This window comes from Triticum aestivum, chromosome 7D (assembly GCF_018294505.1).
Source record: "Triticum aestivum cultivar Chinese Spring chromosome 7D, IWGSC CS RefSeq v2.1, whole genome shotgun sequence".
Lineage (NCBI taxonomy): Eukaryota > Viridiplantae > Streptophyta > Magnoliopsida > Poales > Poaceae > Triticum > Triticum aestivum.
Genome location: NC_057814.1, coordinates 375706529 through 375725917, shown reverse-complemented (window position 1 = coordinate 375725917; position 19389 = coordinate 375706529). Strand labels below are relative to the sequence as shown.

Here is a 19389-nt window from a genome sequence, read left to right as displayed (position 1 = left end):
GGTTTGGTGATTTTCCTTTGGGCCATCTAGCTAGCTCGCAATAGAGCTACCTTTGAACACAAGCTTATAAAGACCCCTTTTGAGGTTGTTTTTTCCGCCTACTCTTTTCTTATGTAATTGGCAGGTCTTCAAAAGGAGGGGCGATGTGGCGATTCTGAAAGGAAGTGTTGAGCTGCTACGTGCCAATACTGTGAACTTGGTGAAGATCAACGCACCATCCAGGAGTGCGATCGGTGGGTGCTGATGAAGCTACCTAAGAGCTTCCATGATCGTTTACTTTTGTTTAGTTTCTGTTTATTTTGTTGGTCTACTGGTTCTGTAACAGGGCTAGTTCTATGCTACTATGGTGCTGACAGGTTTTCTCCACATGATGTCCATTTCAACATCGGACGGATATAGTACTGTCAGTGCCTTGGACTCGCTTTCGCTTTCTTTCCCATTTCCTGTAATTTTTTGGGCTCAATGTATTTTTGTTTGTTATAAATGGAAGGGGTTAGCCCGGTTAAAATAAATGAATCTATAAAAAAAGGAAAAAAATCTTTTAGGTTGCGACAAGTGCAGTGCCCCACTTGTTAAGCATGGGAGAAGGTGCTGGAGTAACCTTTGAAAAGGTACACTTGATTTTTTGAGAAACACCTGCAATTTTATTTGTACTCATAACAATTACAGATACGTTGTTTTGGATCTAAAATCTAAGAAAACACAAAGTAACTCATATGAATAAGAATTAGTATGAAATCTTTTGAAAACACCTTCACGGTATCAATCTCTGCTAAAAAAAATACCCTAAAGACTTTGATAAAGAGATTGCAATTGAAATGGAGCAACAATGTTGTCACTCTCCGGACAAACATTAGCAATAATGATTTTTGAAAGCGCCTTGACTCGCCCATCCAAAAAGATGGAAAACCTTGATCAATGAACGTACTTGGCCGGGGATGATCCCATAGAAGTGCACCCCGTCGGATCACAATATCTTCATCATGATGTCGATGAAATATTTCAACTCCACAAAGAATCAAACCAATAAAAAAGTTTGACACACCAACATAAACTCATCAGATTCAAATAATCGAATGTACGAGGACAGAAAACTCTCTAATCTTATGACACTGTCAAAAGAACAAGAGTAGTTTATTTTAAAAAGTTTGATTACTAAACGATGACGAAAATCGTAGAACTTCTGAAGATGCGAGATCTTCAATATCCCGGTGCCAAGATAGCAGCCAGTGGCGAGGGGACCAACAATTCTCGGCGACCGGCGGCGACTGCTGCCCTACATGAACGTCGCGAGGTGAACGTACTGCGTACTACTATAATCATCATCGGTTTCCACACGTTTGCTATTAGCCCGTCTGGAGAAGCCCATAGAAGCCCATAAGCCTGTCTGGAGAGGCCGTAGAAGCCCATAAGCGTTGCTATTTAAAACAAGCCCTTCTCCTTCCACAACTCCGTGTCCAAGCTCGCGCTGCGCCGCCAAAGCTTTGAAGTCGCTACTAGGGTTTATCGCCTCCACTCATCAAGCGCCTAGCTAGGGTTTTGCTTGGTCCAGTCGGGAGAGGGAGGCGAGATGCTGCGTCGGAACACGCGGCTCCGTCGGGAGTACCTCTACCGGAAGAGCCTCGAGGGGAAGGAGCGTCAGCACTACGAGAAGAAGCGCCGCGTCCGGGAGGCGCTCGAGGAGGGCAAGCCTATCCCCACCGAGCTTCGCAACGAGGAGCTCGCCCTCCGCCGCGAGATCGACCTCGACGACCAAGACCGCGCAGGTTTCGTCGGATCCATCGCCCCCACCTTCCCATTTCTTTACTTTCTTTTGTTGCGTTTCTCATGGTTGGTTGGTCGGTGGCAGTACCGAGGAGCATCATAGATGACGAGTACGCCGGCGCCACGCTCCGCGAGCCCAAGATTCTCTTGACCACATCCCGTAACCCGAGTGCGCCCCTGACTCAGTTTGTTAAGGTTTGCTTATGCTGTGAATTGGAAGGTGTTTGACAGGTTAAAATGGTGCATCCTGTGCTTACTGACTGGTCAAACTTGTTTTTTTGCCAGGAGCTGAAAGTTGTATTTCCGAACTCACAGAGGATGAACCGTGGTGGTCAGGTATGATACGGAAGCATTCCACCTCGTGTATACTTTGTGTACCAACATCAGATTAGGTATCATTCACATAAGATTTGATTGATTAAAAAGTGAACAGGCTAAATAGTGTTTGTTTCGACTGTAATTTTTCTCGCACATCATCCGTGAGTTTTGGCCACTGTTTCTTATTGATCCATTTTTTCTTCCTGGTAGGTGATTTCAGAAATCGTTGAGTCCTGCCGATCACACGAGATCACTGATCTTATTTTGGTGCATGAGCATCGTGGCCAGCCTGATGGTTTGATTGTGTGTCATCTACCATTAGGTCCAACTGCATACTTTGGGTTACTCAATGTGGTAAGTGCCCATATCTGTTTTATTCATGACTAGCTGGGGCAGTGTACAACATGCGACACCATTCTTGGTGGTAACTCATGGTTCCATCTTTGGCAGGTAACACGACATGATATCAAAGATAGGAAGGCCATGGGAAAAATGTCAGAAGCTTACCCTCATTTGATACTGGACAACTTCACAACGAAGGTATTACATACTTGAATCCTGAGTCACTTTGTTCTAATATGTCTCACCTGTTAAATGTTCATGTTCATTACATGCATGCAGACAACAATTAACAATGTCACCCTCATGCTTTATCTATGTTTTTCATTGTAATTGTTCCCACCGTATGTGGCCTGGAAAGTAGTTTTGTTTTAGCATTTAGGTATGTGTGTTAAAGAATTACGATAAACATCCTGCAGTCTTCTGTAATGATTTTATTTTTCGGTTTCTTGGTTTCTCTAGACCTATCATTTATCAGTAGTCCATTCACACATGCATATATACTCACACTGGAACTGGAGGCTGCTGTGATGATTCTGGCTTATCTAATTAAGCAAGGACTCTCTCTCTCTCTCTCTCTCTCTCTCTGGTTGCTCATGCATCCACACATTCATACTCAAGAACAATATTTGTGATAATGTTTATATTTCTGTTTATGATGAAATTATTGATTATTTCATGATTGGTCATCTGATTCTGAGCACCTCCAGTTCCAATGGCTCTTATGTTGCCTAGAATATATGTTGTCTTGGCTGCTGTATGCTCATTTGCTTTGTTGCTGCTGTTGTTTTGTTGTGCGCACAAAAGTTCACACTAAAAATAGTACTTTGCTTATTATCTTCGTTGGCTGCAATGATGGTTTTCTCGTTAGCCCGAGACACAGTATGAGGACAATATGTCCATTCGGAACTATGTAAACCGAGCTGCTTTGGTATCATTTTAAAGAAATTTCTATGCTTCAGTTAGGTAGTTTGTTTGCTCATTTTCCTCGGACAATGTTTGTTGTCCGGCTTGATGGCTGCAATGATGGACGTCTTGTTAACCTGAGACCTACTATGAGGATAACATATCCATTCAAAACTATGTACTGAGCAGCTTTGATACCCGTTTGCTTATTTTACCTCACAAATTATGTGCTTCCTACCTGGTTAGTTGCCTTGCTACAATGATGGTCTTCTCGTTAACCTGAGACCAACTATGAGGATAATATCTACCCATTCAAAATTATGCATCTCAACAGCCTTGGTTATCTTGGTAGCATATAACAGGATGAGGGTTAGGATTTTTTTTCTGTTCTGTTCCTTTCCTGTTTCTGTTTCAGATCGATTTTTTTAATGAAATTTGGAGGCTGCTGTGATGTTTTTCTCGTTAACCTGAGATGTACTTACTAATGAAGACACTCGAACCATTCAAAACTATTAAACTGAGCGCCTCCACTTACGCCCTTGCTTCTAAAAGAAACTTCTTTTTGCTATCTTCTTTTCCTGTCTCTGATCTAAATTTATTATGGAATTTGGAGGCTACAGTGATGTTTTTCTCGTTAACCTGAGATGTTCTCACTAATGAAGACGAACTAAACCATTCAAAATTATTAAACTGAGTGCCTCCACTTCTACTCAGAAAAGAAACCCTTTTTGCTATGTTCCTTGTCTGTTTCTGATTTTTTTTTATGAAATATAGAGGGTGTGGTGATGTGTTTCTCGTTGACCTCACCTTTTTGCTCTGTTGCTTCCCTGTTTCTGATTTAAGTTTGTTACAAAATCTGGTGGCTGCGGTGATGTTTTTCTCGTTAACCTGAGATTTGCTTACTAATGAAGACAAACTCAAACCATTCAAAACTATTAAGCTGAGCGCCACCATTCTACTGTTGCTTAGGGGAAAAGAATTATTTTGCTCTGGCCCTTTCCTGTTTTTGATCTAAGTTTGTTACAAAATGCGGAGGCTGCGGTATTGTTTTTCTCGTTAACCTGATATATGTGCTTACTGGTGAAGACAAACTCAAACCATTCAAAATTATTGAACTGAGCACCTCCACTTCTACTCTTGCTTATTTGGCTTGAAGTTCATTTCTGTGAGTTCCGCTTTAGTATTTGGTTAGGCACTTGTAATATTGCCAGTTTTTATCCTCTGGTTGTTTGCTTCTAAAAGAAATTTAGGCCACTGGCATTGTTGTATATGGCATCCCTGGTTACTACTACCTTCATTCCAGACGTTTTGGCAGTTCAATTGAACTGTCAAAACGTCTCATATTTAGAAACAGAGTATTTTAGTATTAGACAAGCTCTCGTTAAAGTTCATGGGAAGCAGCTTGTTTTTTAATGCACAGTTTTCTTTGCTATCTTTGTGTTTGTGCTTGGAAATGAAACCTGTCTTTGTTTGATTTGGTCGAATTGTTGCAGACTGGTGAAAGGACTGCCAATATAATGAAGCATCTCTTTCCTGTGCCGAAGCCGGAGTCAAAGCGTCTAATCACTTTTGCTAATAGAGACGACTATATCTCTTTCAGGTTACCATCTTACTTTGTTTATCATCCTTGTTGGTTTTTGTTGATGTCAGCAGTCGCATAGAATATATTCACACAACAAAGCTAGCTGGATTGAGTCTTTGTCTCAAAAGTCCAGAAAATATAGTCTTTCCATATGTCTGGATTTTCTTTCCATGAAAACATATCATCATCTGTCACTCGTTGTTCTGATGTTATCCTCCTTTTTTTTCTCTGATTATGGCAGGCATCACATCTACGAAAAACATGGTGGCCCCAAATCCATTGACCTGAAGGAGGTTGGGCCCCGTTTTGAGTTGCGACTCTACCAGGTTAAGAAATGCCCTCCATATCTGGCTATTGCCGTGCTGTTTGATGCTTTTTGTAGGTCTTGTGCTGACATAACCTTGCTGTTTTTGCCGGGACAGATCAAACGAGGAACTGTGGACCAAAGTGAAGCGCAGAACGAGTTTGTGCTACGGCCGTACATGAATACTGCTAAGAAGCAGAAATCGCTTGGGGTTTGAGTTGATTTTGACGTGCACAGCAATTTTGAGTTCTGTTTTGTACTTGTAATATTATAGCCGGATGCTTTTGATGCATCTGCAAAATCTTAAAAGGGTGTTCAAAGCATAGTTGGCGTGTTGAAATGTGATGCTTTTCTGAGAGAATGAGGATCATTGGTTGGCATGGTATTTGACGACCAAGCAGTGAGAGTCTATCCTTGCTATAACCATGTTTGTGGAGAAAGGGTGATATACGTTGTCAAATTGCGAAAAATTCAAATTATTAGTAACTTGGAAATTGATTTTTTATCATCCAAATAGTCCTCTTGAAACTTTAATTAAACCCTCTTACTAAGCAAACTGTAGAATACACTTCGAAGCTTACACAAAATATTCCACGGCATGTTTTCAGAAAATCGTAACTCCTGGGGTATCACTGAAGACAATGGAGTTTTTTGTTCTTGGAACATTAATGATTTCTATCAGCCTGGGACTAGAGCGACACTCTTAGCACTGAAACCAGCATAATGGAACATATTCTATGTTGAGGAGAATATCACAAGGAATATTTAATGGAAACCGGTAAAAACCACGTGGAAAAGATTACATTTTCCAAAAACATTTTTTGAAACCCATGAGTATATTTTAAATTCGGGAATATTTTCTAAAATTCACGTTTTTTAAATTTTGCAATTTTTTTTTAAAATCCTTTGAACATCTTTTAATTAAACTAACCATTTATAGAAGCGTTATAGTGCTTCGGAGATTGTGGGGTCACTTATAGCACGCAGATTGTGTGTTGTTTAGTTTTATTTCTTTTTATTTTTCGTGCACAGTTTAATTCATGAGCACTTACTAAAATTTGTGAATATTAAAATACAAAATAGTTTATAATTTTTCCGGTAATATTTTCTAATTCATTGGTATTAACTATCATTGATATTTGTGAATATTTTTTGAAATCCATAAATATATTTTAATTCGCGAGTGTTTTCTAAAATTCATGGGTTTTATAATTCACAATAACTTTTAAAATCCTTGAACATCTTTTAGTTAAACTAACTTTTTTAAATATAAAAAAATGATAGCCAAATTTTCCTAGCTAGCAGTGGGGTGAGTGAAAAAAAGTTAGCTAAGTGTTTAAACAACCACCGGCTAGCACCGAGGATAAATTTGTAAAGACACCAACAACCACGTATCAAACAACTCCAGTATCCTCCGGAACCATTATTGTTTTCAACAGCAACCCAATGGGATATACAGACGAAACACACACCGCCAGAACATATCTATACCTACAAAAGACAAGAATGTTTGCAAGGAGTTGAACTCGTGACCTCCTTGTCATGTAACTATTGTGCTACCTTTTTGCAAAAAGAAAAAAGAAAGAAAACTATTGTGCTACCAGCTGAGCTATCCGAGTTAAGGTTGCTTCAACTATTAATTAGTCCCACCTCGCCCCTTACATCCAATCCTACCAATTTATATAGGCTTTTGAGGTTCCCGGGTATCAAGGAGCCATCTCGAAATCAATAAGTGAAGGGTTAAAATTGAGTTCGAGTGGTCCACAGAGGATTTCAATTGATGTTGCAACGTGCAACCAACGGGCAGAAAGAGAAACAAGGAAGGCAATGATTTGAGAAGGAATTGAGACATGATAATAAGGAAAGCAGTCCATTGCCTGCCTCAACATGACAAAGAAATAAGGAAGCTAATTTAGAAAGAAATTGAGACAGGGAAATAAGGAAAGCAGTCCATGCCTGCTAATGTAACCTCAACGTGACTGAGAAATAAGCAACAAAAAAGAAACATTGGGAGCACCCTTGCTGGATTATAACATGCACATTGAGAATTACACGGTGACTCCAATTAAAACGGGATTATGGGCCTCTATATATATTGGGAGCTTTACCTCCTCTAATCAATACCATTGCATTTTGATCAATTCTTTCTACTATAAGCCGGTTATCCCTAATTGTGGCATTTACTCCTTTTTTGTGAAAAACATTATGGTGTTTACTCATTAGCGAAGCACGACCCACAAGTTAGACAATGCATAACCTTCTTCATGTTCGGGATATTTGACTATACTTATTGTTTTTTAAAGAAACAATAATAATTGGATTAGGAGTGCCGGAGTGCGATGAATTTTTATTACGTTGCAATGCATGACGTTGATGTGTTTTTTAATTTTTAATACTCCTGATGTTCTTTATACTGTCATGATATTTGATAAATAGATCAAACATTTTTCCGTAAAGGAATGTTGTCAATTAGATCAATCCTATACCTAAATAGTTGATTCCCGTTAACTCCAATTCTCTCAACATGCAATTATGCATCTCATCATGTCACAATGCATGGAAAAACAGAACTATGCATGCTACTCATATTCAATATCCACTAACTGTTAGAATAAATCAAATACAGTACATATGTTTTCAATTTCAATTACATATTATTTGTCTAAATACCAATGTTTCATAACATCATTTTCACTGAAATATTGCATCCAATTCCCACAACAACGCGCGAGGTATTTACTTCAAATCATACCCATATCCTAAGCTCCATGTCGTGATCCTTAAATGATGCACCATTGTCCCGTGACATAGTTCCTTGATCAGGCCAACCGTGGTTCATAAAATTTTTGTTTTCCGTCGCGACGCATGATTATTTGTGCTAATTTTTCTTTAAACCGGAGATATATATAGACATATATATGTAGCTAATGTAACTTTTTCGTCGTCATCGCAGACCATCTAGTTGTGAGATGGAGGGTGCGTCTTCGGAGGAACGTAGTCGACTCCGATGTCGACCGCATCGCTCTCCGGCTGATCATCGGTGATCAGATCCGACGATCCTCCATCACTGCCGACGGCATCGCCGCCTCCTGCAGCTTCCTTATCCCCGCTGTCGTCCCCTGGTGGCGGCGGCATCACCATGTCCTGCTCGGCCGGCGGCACACTGCCCTCCTGGACGGCGTCCCTGGCCAGCGTCACACCCGGCTGCGGCGACGGAGAAGGCCCCTGCTGCTGTTGCATCGCTATCATGCCTCGCACATGCTCTTGGTCGTGGGAGGAGGAGGACGCCGACGAGTGCTGCTGCTGTATCAAGCCATCAGCCATGTAAATTACGCAATGCACGAACAGATTAGCGTACTAGGAAGGAAGGAGCACGCCTGCATTGCATACACCCAGAGATTGAAGTGAATGCACATGCATGTACTTTCGTTCCTACCATTGGGGCGCGGAGAAGGCGACGGTACATCGTCATCGTCGACGATGCAGGGGCCGCGGGGATGCGGCCGGCCGTGCGGAGGACGAGGCGGTGGTTCCGGCTGCTGGCCTCGCAGACGGAGGAAGAGAGGTGGAGGAAGAGGAGGAGGTAAACCAAGAGCATAGCTGCCGCGCGAGACGGTCTTGGTTCAGTCCTCCTCCCTTGTTCTGCACGGGTTTCTGGTCTTCTTCTTGGATCTTTTATACGTTCTGTGTTTGGAGTTGGGACGTGAAGTGATGACTTTTGATTTGAAGTGTTTGGAGGAGGAGACGTATTTGTAGTGGTTTAGGGAGTCAGGAATCAATTTAATGCTAGCTGTGTCTGTGTGGATTCATGGGACACCTACGATTCGTACCTCCATGCACGAGAAAAACAAAGCTTCCCCCGGCCGTGTTAAGAGCATCTACAAATAGGACCATACCCGCCCAAACGACCGGACGGCCTACCCAACCACACTGTTTAAAACCGGCTCAAACGCCCAGATTGACTAGCTTTGCTCATATCTGACTCATATCTGGGCGAATATGAAAGGCCTGGACGCGCCCAGGCACCGCCACCATATTGGACCGGCCCGCTCTGGCCCACCCGCCCTCACCACCGTCCCAGAAAACCCCATCCGATGGGACGAACCCTAGGCACTCTCAGTCCTTTCACCCTCTCCGCTCCCCTCCGTCTTCTCCACTTCTCTCGCAATCTCGTTGCCTCATCCATCATGGCCAATCCGGCCACGATTTCAGCAGCAAGACCGATCCCATGGACTAGGACAACCTTGTGAAGGAGGAAGCCGACTCCGGTTGCGACTCACCGAACGATGAGGAGCTCGCAACTGGATAGCGTTGGGAGCTCGAGCTTCGTCAGGTCCGCCGCCTGCTCCTCCGAGTCCCACTGCAGCAATGCAGGCCGCAGTCGCCCACCCCACGCTCGCAATGGCCCACTTCGCGCCGCTCCAGATCCGGAGCAGGGCGGCCGTCTCCCATTCCCCTCCAGCGCTAGCACCACCTGAGCATTGCTGGGTGCTCGTGCATGCGGCTCCCATGCAGATGCGCACACCGGAGTTGGAGGCGAAGGCAGCCCGACGTGAGTGGCACCACAAGCACGGGCGACAACAATGAGGATCCTCCTGCACGAATGCATACATGCAGGAAATGGACCCTCGCGTTGCTGACCACAAGGGCAAGGGCCCAATCAAGAAGTGGTGAACTCCAGCCGCCCGCCAATGCTATCTTTATATTTTTAGTTGTTTTACTTTTGTTTTAGGTTGAATTTGGACTTCGCCGGCCCTTTTGGATGGACTAATGCGATGTCCGATATCCGAATTACTAAGCCTTTATTCTATTTCTATGATCTACGTATCATGCATGGGTTTGTATGAAACTAGATGATTATGCATGGGTTTGTATGAAACTAGATGATTCTCCACGTGTTGATGTGGAAATATTAAGAGACATGTAGCCACGAAATATTATTAGTGCATCCTAACATTTATTTTGGTAACTTAGCAACTTAAGTGTTTGAGAAATTTCGAAATACGTTGAATTAATTTTTCTAATAAAAGATATCTCAAGTTAGACTATCAAGTTAATATATGGTATTCCTTCTTTTTCATTTCAACAGATGCATCTCCGAAAAGTCTTGTAGCATGCTATTTCTTAAGCTTGCGTTGGTTTTTCCCTTGAAGAGGAAAGGATGATGCAACAAAGTAGAGATAAATATTTCCATCAGTTTGAGAACCAAGGTATCAATCTAGTAGGAGAAGAACGCACAAATCACCAATACCCGCACAAACAATCAAACACTTTCACCCAACGCGATAAAGGGGTTGTCAATCCCTTCACGGTCACTTGGAAAGGTGATATCTGATGGAGACAGATAAATAAAACTAAACAAAAGATAAAACATTTTTGGGTTTTTTGTTGTATAGATCTGAAAGTAAAGATTGCAAAATAGTAGATCGGAAACTAATATGATGAAAAATAGACCCGGGGGTCATATGCTTCACTAGAGGCTTCTCTCTTGAAGGCAAATAATACGGTGGGTGAACAAATTACTGTCAAGCAATTAATAGAAAAGCACAAAGTTATGACGATATCCAAGGCAATGATTATGTAATATAGGCATCACGTCCGTGTCAAGTAGACCGACTCCTGCCTGCATATACTACTATTACTCCACACATCGACCGACTCCTGCCTGCATATACTACTATTACTCCACACATCGACCGACTCCTGCCTGCATCTAGAGTATTAAGTTCATGAAGAACAGAGTAACTGTTTAAGTAACCTGACATGATGTAGAGGGATAAACTCAAGCAATATGATGTAAACCCCATCTTTTTATCCCCGATGGCAACAATACAATACGTGCCTCGCTGCCCCTACTGTCACTGGGAGAGGACACCACAAGATTGGACCCAAAGCTAAGCACTTCTCCCATTGCAAGAAAAACCAATCTAGTAGGCCAAACTAAACCGATAGTTCAAAGAGAATTACAAAGATATCAAATCATGCATATAATAATTCAGAGAAGATTCAAATAATATTCATAGATAAGCCGATCATAAATCCACAATTCATCGGATATCGAAAAACACACCGCAAAAGAAGATTACGTCGGATAGATCTCCAAGAACATCGAGGAGAACATGGTATTGAGAATCAAAGAGAGAGAGAAGAAGCCATCTAGCTACTAGCTATGGACCCGTAGGTCTGAGGTAAACTACTCACGCTTCATCGGAATGGCAATAGGGTTGATGTAGATGCCCTCCGTGATCGAATCCCCCTCCGGCAGGATGCCGGAAAAGGCCCCAAGATGGGATCTCACGGGAACAGAAGGTTGCGGCGGTGGAAAAGTGTTTTCGTGGATGCTTCTGGTGGTTTGGGAATATATGTGAATATATAGGAGGTAGAGCTACGTCAGGGGAGTCCCGAGGGGCCCACAAGGTAGGGGGCGTGCCCTACCCCCCTGGGCGCGCCCTCCACCCTTATGGCCGTCTCGTGGCTCTTCTGACTTGATCTCCAAGTCTCCTGGGTGTCTTCTGGTCCACGAAAAATCATCGCGAAGGTTTTATTCCGTTTGGACTCCTTTTGGCATTCGTTTTCCGTGAAGCTAAAAAACAAGGAAAAAACAGAAACTGGCACTGTGCTCTAGGTAAATAGGTTAGTCCAAAAAATAATATAAAATAGCATATTAATGCATATAAAACACCCAAAACATATAATATAATAGCATGAAACAATAAAATTTTTATAGATACATTGGAGACGTATCATAGCATTGTAGAGTTTTACATTTAAAAATGCTTTTGTATTTGTGAATAGAAGACACACCAACAAATACTTGTATGCATGTATTTCCTTCTTCAATTCATATTTTCACTCTTTAATACATCTTAACGATCAATATCTACAGCCAATTCCAGTCATTTTTTTCATACCACATGAATAAGATGACATACTAATGACATGAGTTTGTGTAAGGTGTATGATGTGGATAATTACATGACTAATTATGATGCGGTGGACATGTATGACATGCATAACTTGGTGAGGCGAGAGAGTGCATGTTTTTTAAAATAATAATTAAAGGTAATGAATGTGGTGCATGGCTGAAAAATTATGCTGGTGGTTGCTGACATTGCACGCTTGATGAGGTAGAAGGCCGCATGTTGAGAGAATTACTTGTAGTGGAGTTGAACTATTTAAGAATAGTAGGGTTCCGACTTTTGGGGATTGTGGTTGTGGAGGGAGCAAATTGGCTTTTGTCCGGGCACTGCCAACGGACACGCATGGACGCGCCCGCGGGCGTATAGGGCAGCAAAATAGCTAATTGTGTTTGTAGATGTTCTAATGTACTTCAGTGATTGCTCTGGACGTTTGGCTAGACATGAGGGATTTCGACAATAATACTACATCCATCATGTTTTACATGCATTTTTTTTGATCTTTCCTAACTAAATTCCCCCCCCCCCCTAAATTTTTCGGGTTGGCCCCTTCTTCCCCTATTTTCCAATCGTAAACCTCCACCAGTGACCTTCGGTCAACTCCGTATAAAAGATCCCTGTGCGTGTAGCATGCCTCTGGATTTCTGGACCACAACCGAAGAGCGCCAAGATTAGCTGAAAGTGCACGCGCGTTCGTGAGCTTTTGGGCAACTATACAACTTAGAGCAACTAACACTACAAAATGTCGGCTATTTATTGACGTTTCACTCACTACTGCAGGAATGTCCTAACGCGACACATGTATAGCAGACCAATCGACCAAACTATGTGCGATGTATGAATCACAAACAGTACGGTAATAAAATCATCACCAATAAAACGAACTATGTGCGATGACTGATCTATCAAGCACGATTCAGATTAGAGCTGCGTGTGCGAATCGTGACATACAGTTGATCCATATGAACTGTTTGCGAGGAGCCAAAACAACAGAAACAGTTAGCCAGATCAAGGCGTGTGCGATAAACTGTATACATGTCACTCAGATGAATTGTTTGCGATGATCCAGAAGAACACAAACGATGTCTACAATGTTGACATAGATGAACATGTGATGTAGGCTGGAAACCCTAGGGCCGATCTTTCACGATGGAGCGGATCCTACGAAGAACACAAGGGGAAAACACGAGAGAAATCACTCAAACCAACAAGATTCGGTCACACATATGCTAGATCCTCGAAACACAAAGAGATACACGATCCAGATCCAACAAAGGACGATACATAGGGTAACTAGTTCTTCTCCGTGAGGAGGTCTTGAGGTCTTCGCGTTAGGGGTCTTGGATCCGCTTGGGGGATCTTCTCCGTAGAGGTCGTGAACTCTGATGGAGAAGTAACCAAGTGGATGAGCAAAGCTCTATCTCTAAATTGATCTAATCCTTTGCTGACCCTAGAAAGAGGGAGGAGGAGGAGTATATATAGTCTAGGTGGGCAAAGTGGTACATGGGCCTCGACCCTTTACTGTGCGCAGACAGACGGGGCCGGATATGCGGGCCTTCATGAGGGGTCGGATGTCCAGGCTGGCGGGGTCGGCCTCGGTGCTCTCTGGATAGGCGGTGTCCGGATTTCCGGGCTAGAGGCCGGATTTCCGGGTCGGGGCCCGATGTCCGGGCCCTGTAGACTTGGCCGCTGGCCCGTTGCTGCAGGCGACACCTCCAAGGGCCGGATGTCCGGGTCCTAGGAGCTGTTCTTGACTCCTTCCATTGGTTCTCTTCATCCGTGAACTTGGAGACTTGTCCGTCTTCATGCGCATCTTTGAGAGATTCCTCTTGGTACCTAATCATGCACAAAATTCCAGACTTAGGTAGTAGCCATGTCTCGAGGGGGTCATATGGAATATCACTAAGGAGAGATGCCACCTCGTTCTCGAGAGCCCTAGCTCATGCTCGTGTCATAGGTCCTCTTGGCACTTGGTAAGACGATGATAGGTCCATGGGGATGACCATAGGATGCTTCGCATCATCTCCCCTCCCTTGGGAAAGATCCGACTTCGGATCGAAATCCTCATCGCCATGGTAGGGAGAGATATCTTTGATGTTGAAGATGTCGCTCACGGAGTACTTGTCGCGCGGGATGTCGATCTTTTAGGCGTTGTTGTTGTAGCGTTCAAGCACCTTGAAGGGTCCATCGGCTCGTGGTAGAAGTTTGGACTTGCGTTCGTTGGAGAAGCGGTCCTTGCGAAGGTGTAGCCACACAAGGTCTCCAATGTTGAATAGCATGGGTTGCTTGTTGATGTTGAGCTTGGTCGCGAGTCGTTATACTTGGCGCTCGATGGTGTGCCTTATGCATCTTCTTGAGATAATTCACTCGGGCACTCGCGTCCATGTTGATGCACTCTTGTAGTGGTAGAGGTAGAATGTCCAATGGGGACAACGGGTTGAAGCCGACGACCTCGAAAGGGGACTTGCCGGTAGTCGAATGTCTTGCGCGGTTGTAGGCGTACTCGGCGATGGGTAGGCACTCCTCCCACTCCTTGATTTTCTTCTTGATCAACACGCGTAGTAGAGTGGTGAGCGTTCAGTTCATCACCTCCTTTTGGCCATCGGTTTGAGGATGGTATGCCGAAGAGAACAAAAGCTTGATTCCGAGCTTGGCGCATGAGGTCTTCCAAAAGTAACTCAAGAACTTGATGTCGCGGCCGAGACAATCGTCTTTGGTACTCCATGTAGGCGCAAGATTTCCCAACAAAAGATATTGGCAACATGTGAAGCATCGTCTATCTTGTTGCATGGTATAAAATGTGCCATCTTAGAGAAATGGTCCACAACAAGAAACACAAAATCTTTGCCATTTCTAGTTCTAGGCAAAATGAGCACAAAATCCATACTAGTGTCTTCCCATGGGTGATATGGAATAGTAAGGGGCATATAGAGACCATGTGATTGAGCTTTAGACTTAGCTTTGAGACATGTAGAACATCGGTTGGTGAAACGTTAGACATCGCAGAACATCTTGGGCCAAAAATAGTTCTTGGAGAGCGTAGCGAATGTCTTGTCGCTTCCAAAGTGTTCCATTCGTCCTCCTCCATGAGATTCTTGCAAAAGTAACAAACGAAGAGAAGACTCGGGAATGCATAGTTTGTTAGCTCTCATAAGATAATCATCTTTGATGTAATAGCGTTCCCAAGATGTATGCGTCAAACATTTGGCATAAGGAATAGCAAAAGTAGGGTCATGCACATACAAGTCTTTAATGTGCTCAAAACCAATGACGTTCAATTCAAGTTTAGTAACAAGCATGCATTTGCGGGAAAGCGCATCCGCCACAACATTTTCCTTACCTTTGATGTATTTGATGACATAAGGAAATGACTCAATGAACTCACTCCACTTAGCATGACGCTTGTTCAACTTAGTTTGACCCTTAAGATATTTAAGCGTTTCATGGTCGGTATGAATGACAAATTCATGAGGACGAAGATAATGTTCCCACTCACGCAAAACTCGCACTAAAGCATATAACTCTTTGTCATAGATGGGATAATTTAGTTGCGCTCCGGAAAGTTTCTCACTAAAGTAGGCTATGGGGCGCTTCTCTTGCGTTAACACACCTCCTATGCAATTACCGCTAGCATCGCAATGAATTTCAAAAGGTTTGTCAAAGTTGGGTAATGCAAGCACGGGAGCATGAGTAAGCAAAATTTTAAGTTCATTAAATGCAGTATCTTGGGATGGTCCCCAAATAAATGGTGCATTCTTCTTACTCAAAGCATGCAAAGGGGATGCAATGGTGCTAAAATCCTTAACAAATCTACGGTAGAAACCGGCTAAACCAAGGAAGCTACACACTTGTTGCAAGTTGGTTGGTTGTGGCCAAGTTTTAATAGCAATGATCTTAGATTCATCGACATGCACACCCTTAGAAGATACTACAAAACTCAAGAAAACAAGCTTATCATCACTGAAAAGGCATTTGTCCATATTAGCATAAAGGCGCTCTTTTCTAAGAGTTTGTAAAACGGTTCTAAGATGAGTCACATGATCTTTGAGAGATTTGCTAAACACAAGAAAATCGTCAAAATAGACCACAACAAATACACCAATATAGGGTCGGAGAACAAAATGCATCACTCGCATGAAAGTACCGGGTGCTTCGAATAAACCCATTGGCATAACAAGCCATTCATATAAGCCAAATTTGGTCTTAAATGCGGTTTTCCATTGGATGCGTATTTGGTAGTAGCCACTTTTAAGATCAATTTTAGAGAAAATTGTGGCTCTGCTAAGCTCATCTAGCATATCATCTAGGCATGGAATGGGGTAATGATAACGCACGGTGATAGCATTGATAGGACGACAATCTGAACGCATGCGATATGTACCATCTTTCTTGGGAACAAGGATTACCGGGACGGCACAAGGGCTCAAGATTTGTCATACATTGCCGTTGTCGATGAGTTGTTGTACTTGCCATTGGATCTCCTTGGTTTCCTCGGGGTTGATGCGGTAGGGAGCCTTGTTAGGAAGAGGTGCTCCGGGGATGAGGTCGATGCAGTGTTCGATGCCTCGAAGAGTAGGTAGACCCGGAGGTAGCTCGTCGGGGAAAACGTCTTGGAATTCCTGTAATAGAGAAGATAACACTAAAGGTAGATTGTGAGAGGTGTTAGTTTTTGGTGCCTCCTCCTTGCACAAAAGGACATAGTGCATAACGCTTGATGGGTTCTCACACACTTCTCTCATCTCACTTTTGGCGGCAAATAGCACTAAGTTCTTCTTGTCGCTCATCGTGGAGGCACTCAATTTGGGCTTGTGGCGCTCACTCTCTTTTAGGTGGTTCACTCTCTCACTATTCTCTCCACGATGGGTGGCTTGCTTGTCGGCGATCACTTGGCTTGGAGACATAGGTCGTAGCACGTACTCCTTTCCTTTCATCTTGAAGCTATAGTGATTTGTACGCCCGTTGTGCATGATGCCTCGGTCAAATTACCATGGTCGTCCAAGAAGGAGGTGGCAAACGGACATCGGAACGACATCACACTTGGCTTGGAGACATAGGTCGTAGCACGTACTCCTTTCCTTTCATCTTGAAGCTATAGTGATTGGTACGTCTGTTGTGGATGACGCCTCGGTCAAATTGCCATGGTCGTCCAAGAAGGAGGTGGCAAACGGACATCAGAATGACATCACACTCCAAAGTGTCTTCGTAAGCTCCGACCTTGAAGGAAACTTGCACCATATGCTCGACTTGGATAGTGCCGGAGTCGCTTAGCCATTGAACCTTGTAGGGATGCGGGTGCTTCTTCTTGACCAATTGGAGCTTGGAGCATAGTTCTTCACTTGCCAAGTTATGGCAACTACCTCCATCGATGATGACCTTCACGGACCTTCCATTGATGCCGGCCTTGGTGTGGAAGATATGGCATCTTTGGTCTTCATCTTGTTGATGTTGAAGAGTCAAGACCTTAGAGACAACAAGACCGGGGCTCGAATCTTCGTCACAAAAGACTTGATCATCTTCATCCTCGTTCACTTGCCGGTGCATGGCCACACTCTCAAGGGCTTCCATCTCCTCTTCACTCATGGAGTCATATGTTCCGTCGTTGTTGAGGATCATGGTGCGCTTGTTGGTACACTCAAAGGACTTGTGGCCTCGGCTGCCGCATGTGAAGCACTTGATTGAACTTGTCTTGATGGTCTCATCGGTTGGAGTAGATGATGATGAAGCTCTCGGCTTGAAGTTGCTTGTAGGAGGACGACTTGAGGTTGTCGAAGTTTTCTTGTAACTTGACTTGTCGACGTTGCTTGTAGAAGGCTTAGTTGAAGTAGATGGTGTTGGAGTCGTTGAAGCTTGGGTGTTGGAGAAACCATATGACTTGGATGAGAACTTGGCATACTTGAAGTCATCTTGCACTTGACGTTCCACCTTGGTAGCTTGGTGCACTAGCTCGATGAGGTTCGTGTATGGTTGGAAGTCGGCGATCTTCTTGATAGGATGATTGAGTCCATTCAAAAAATGTGCCATAGTTTGCTCATCATCTTCCGTGACATTGGCTCGTATCATGGCAATCTCCATTTCCTTGTATTACTCTTCAACGCTCTTTGTTCCTTGCTTGAGAAGTTGGAGTTTCTTGAAGAGGCCGCGATTGTAGTAGGTTGGCACAAAGCACGCTCTCATGACATTCTTCATTTGCACCCATGTTGTGATGGGTGGTTCATCTCTTGCCTCACGACGCTCAAGGACTTGTTCCCACCAAATGAGGGCGTAATCCTTTAACTCAAGGGATGCCATAGCGATGTTCTTCTCTTCCTCATAGTTGTGCAAGCGGAAGATTTTGTCAACCTTCAATGCCCATGAAAGGTACTCTTCGGGATCATTGCTTCCGAAAAACTTGGGCATGGTGAACTTGAGTTTGCCGTAGCATTGCTCTTTATTGTGTTGGGGTCGAGGGCGATGACGTCCTTGATGAGGAGGATTGTCTCCCTCAACTTGCTCTTGTCATGGAGGATTTCCATTGTCTTCTTGCTCTTGGTGAACTTGAGGTTCTTGTCGAGCTTGTGGAGTGCTTGTCTAGCTCGTGGAGGAGCTTGAGGAACTTGTCGGTGCAAACGTGATTGATAAACCCTCTCCTGAACTTCATCGCGAAGTGCTTCTTCTTGCTCGCGCCTATGGCGGTTGCGTGCGGCAACGACGCGACATGTGTCGTGGAGTGCACGTTGCGCCTCAAGTGCTTGAGCTTCTCGTTGTAATTGTTCTTTTTGTTGTGCCTCGGCATCTTGCTCGTCTTGGTGTTCTCGCGCTCGCTCTTCCTCTTGTTGGCGTACATGTTGGCGTTCTTGTGCTTGCGCAAATGTAGCTTGATTTTTGCGATGTCGATGTGCTTGCTCGTCAAGTTGTTTGATACGTCTTCAACATATCTATATTTTTTGATTGTTCCATGCTATTATATTATCTGTTTGGGATGTTTAATGGGCTTTATTATGCACTTTTATATTATTTTTGGGACTAACCTATTAACCGAAGGCCTAGTGCAAATTCCTGTGTTTTGCCTATTTCAGTGTTTCGCAGAAAAGGAATATCAAACGGAATCCAAACGGAATGAAACCTTCACGAGGATCGTTTTTGGAACAAACGCAATCCAGGAGACTTGGAGTGGACGTCAAGGAAGCAACGAGGCGGCCACGAGGTAGGAGGGCGCGCCCCCCACCCTCGTGGGCCCCTCGTGGCTCCAGCGACCTACTTCTTTCGCCTATATATACTCA

General features: G+C 43.6%; 2 protein-coding genes across 2 annotated transcripts; one reads left to right on the top strand and one right to left on the bottom strand.

Moving 5' to 3' along the window:
• Positions 1-1446: 1446 nt before the first annotated feature.
• Positions 1447-5583, top strand: LOC123166557 (U3 small nucleolar ribonucleoprotein protein IMP4). Its single transcript, XM_044584361.1, has 8 exons — positions 1447-1766; positions 1850-1959; positions 2050-2100; positions 2293-2436; positions 2533-2622; positions 4821-4927; positions 5151-5235; positions 5332-5583. Exons 1-8 carry the CDS (start codon positions 1571-1573, stop codon positions 5428-5430), a joined length of 882 nt encoding a protein of 293 aa, XP_044440296.1. The 5' UTR covers positions 1447-1570; the 3' UTR covers positions 5431-5583.
• A 2426-nt stretch (positions 5584-8009) lies between these two features.
• LOC123164043 (uncharacterized) lies at positions 8010-8966 on the bottom strand. The gene is made up of 2 exons (XM_044581461.1): positions 8650-8966; positions 8010-8516 (listed from the first exon to the last, which is right to left on the bottom strand). The coding sequence occupies exons 1-2, from the start codon at positions 8809-8811 to the stop codon at positions 8172-8174; spliced, it is 507 nt and encodes a 168-aa protein (XP_044437396.1). The 5' UTR covers positions 8812-8966; the 3' UTR covers positions 8010-8171.
• Between the last annotated feature and the right edge of the window lie 10423 nt (positions 8967-19389).

Coding starts and splice junctions, on each gene's coding strand:
- LOC123166557 (XM_044584361.1), top strand. CDS start 1,571: ATGCTGCGTCGGAACACGCGGCTCCGTCGGGAGTACCTCTACCGGAAG. Junction 1,767..1,849: donor CGACGACCAAGACCGCGCAG/GTTTCGTCGGAT, acceptor GGTCGGTGGCAG/TACCGAGGAGCATCATAGAT. Junction 2,437..2,532: donor ACTTTGGGTTACTCAATGTG/GTAAGTGCCCAT, acceptor CATCTTTGGCAG/GTAACACGACATGATATCAA.
- LOC123164043 (XM_044581461.1), bottom strand. CDS start 8,811: ATGCTCTTGGTTTACCTCCTCCTCTTCCTCCACCTCTCTTCCTCCGTC. Junction 8,517..8,649: donor GCCTTCTCCGCGCCCCAATG/GTAGGAACGAAA, acceptor GGCTTGATACAG/CAGCAGCACTCGTCGGCGTC.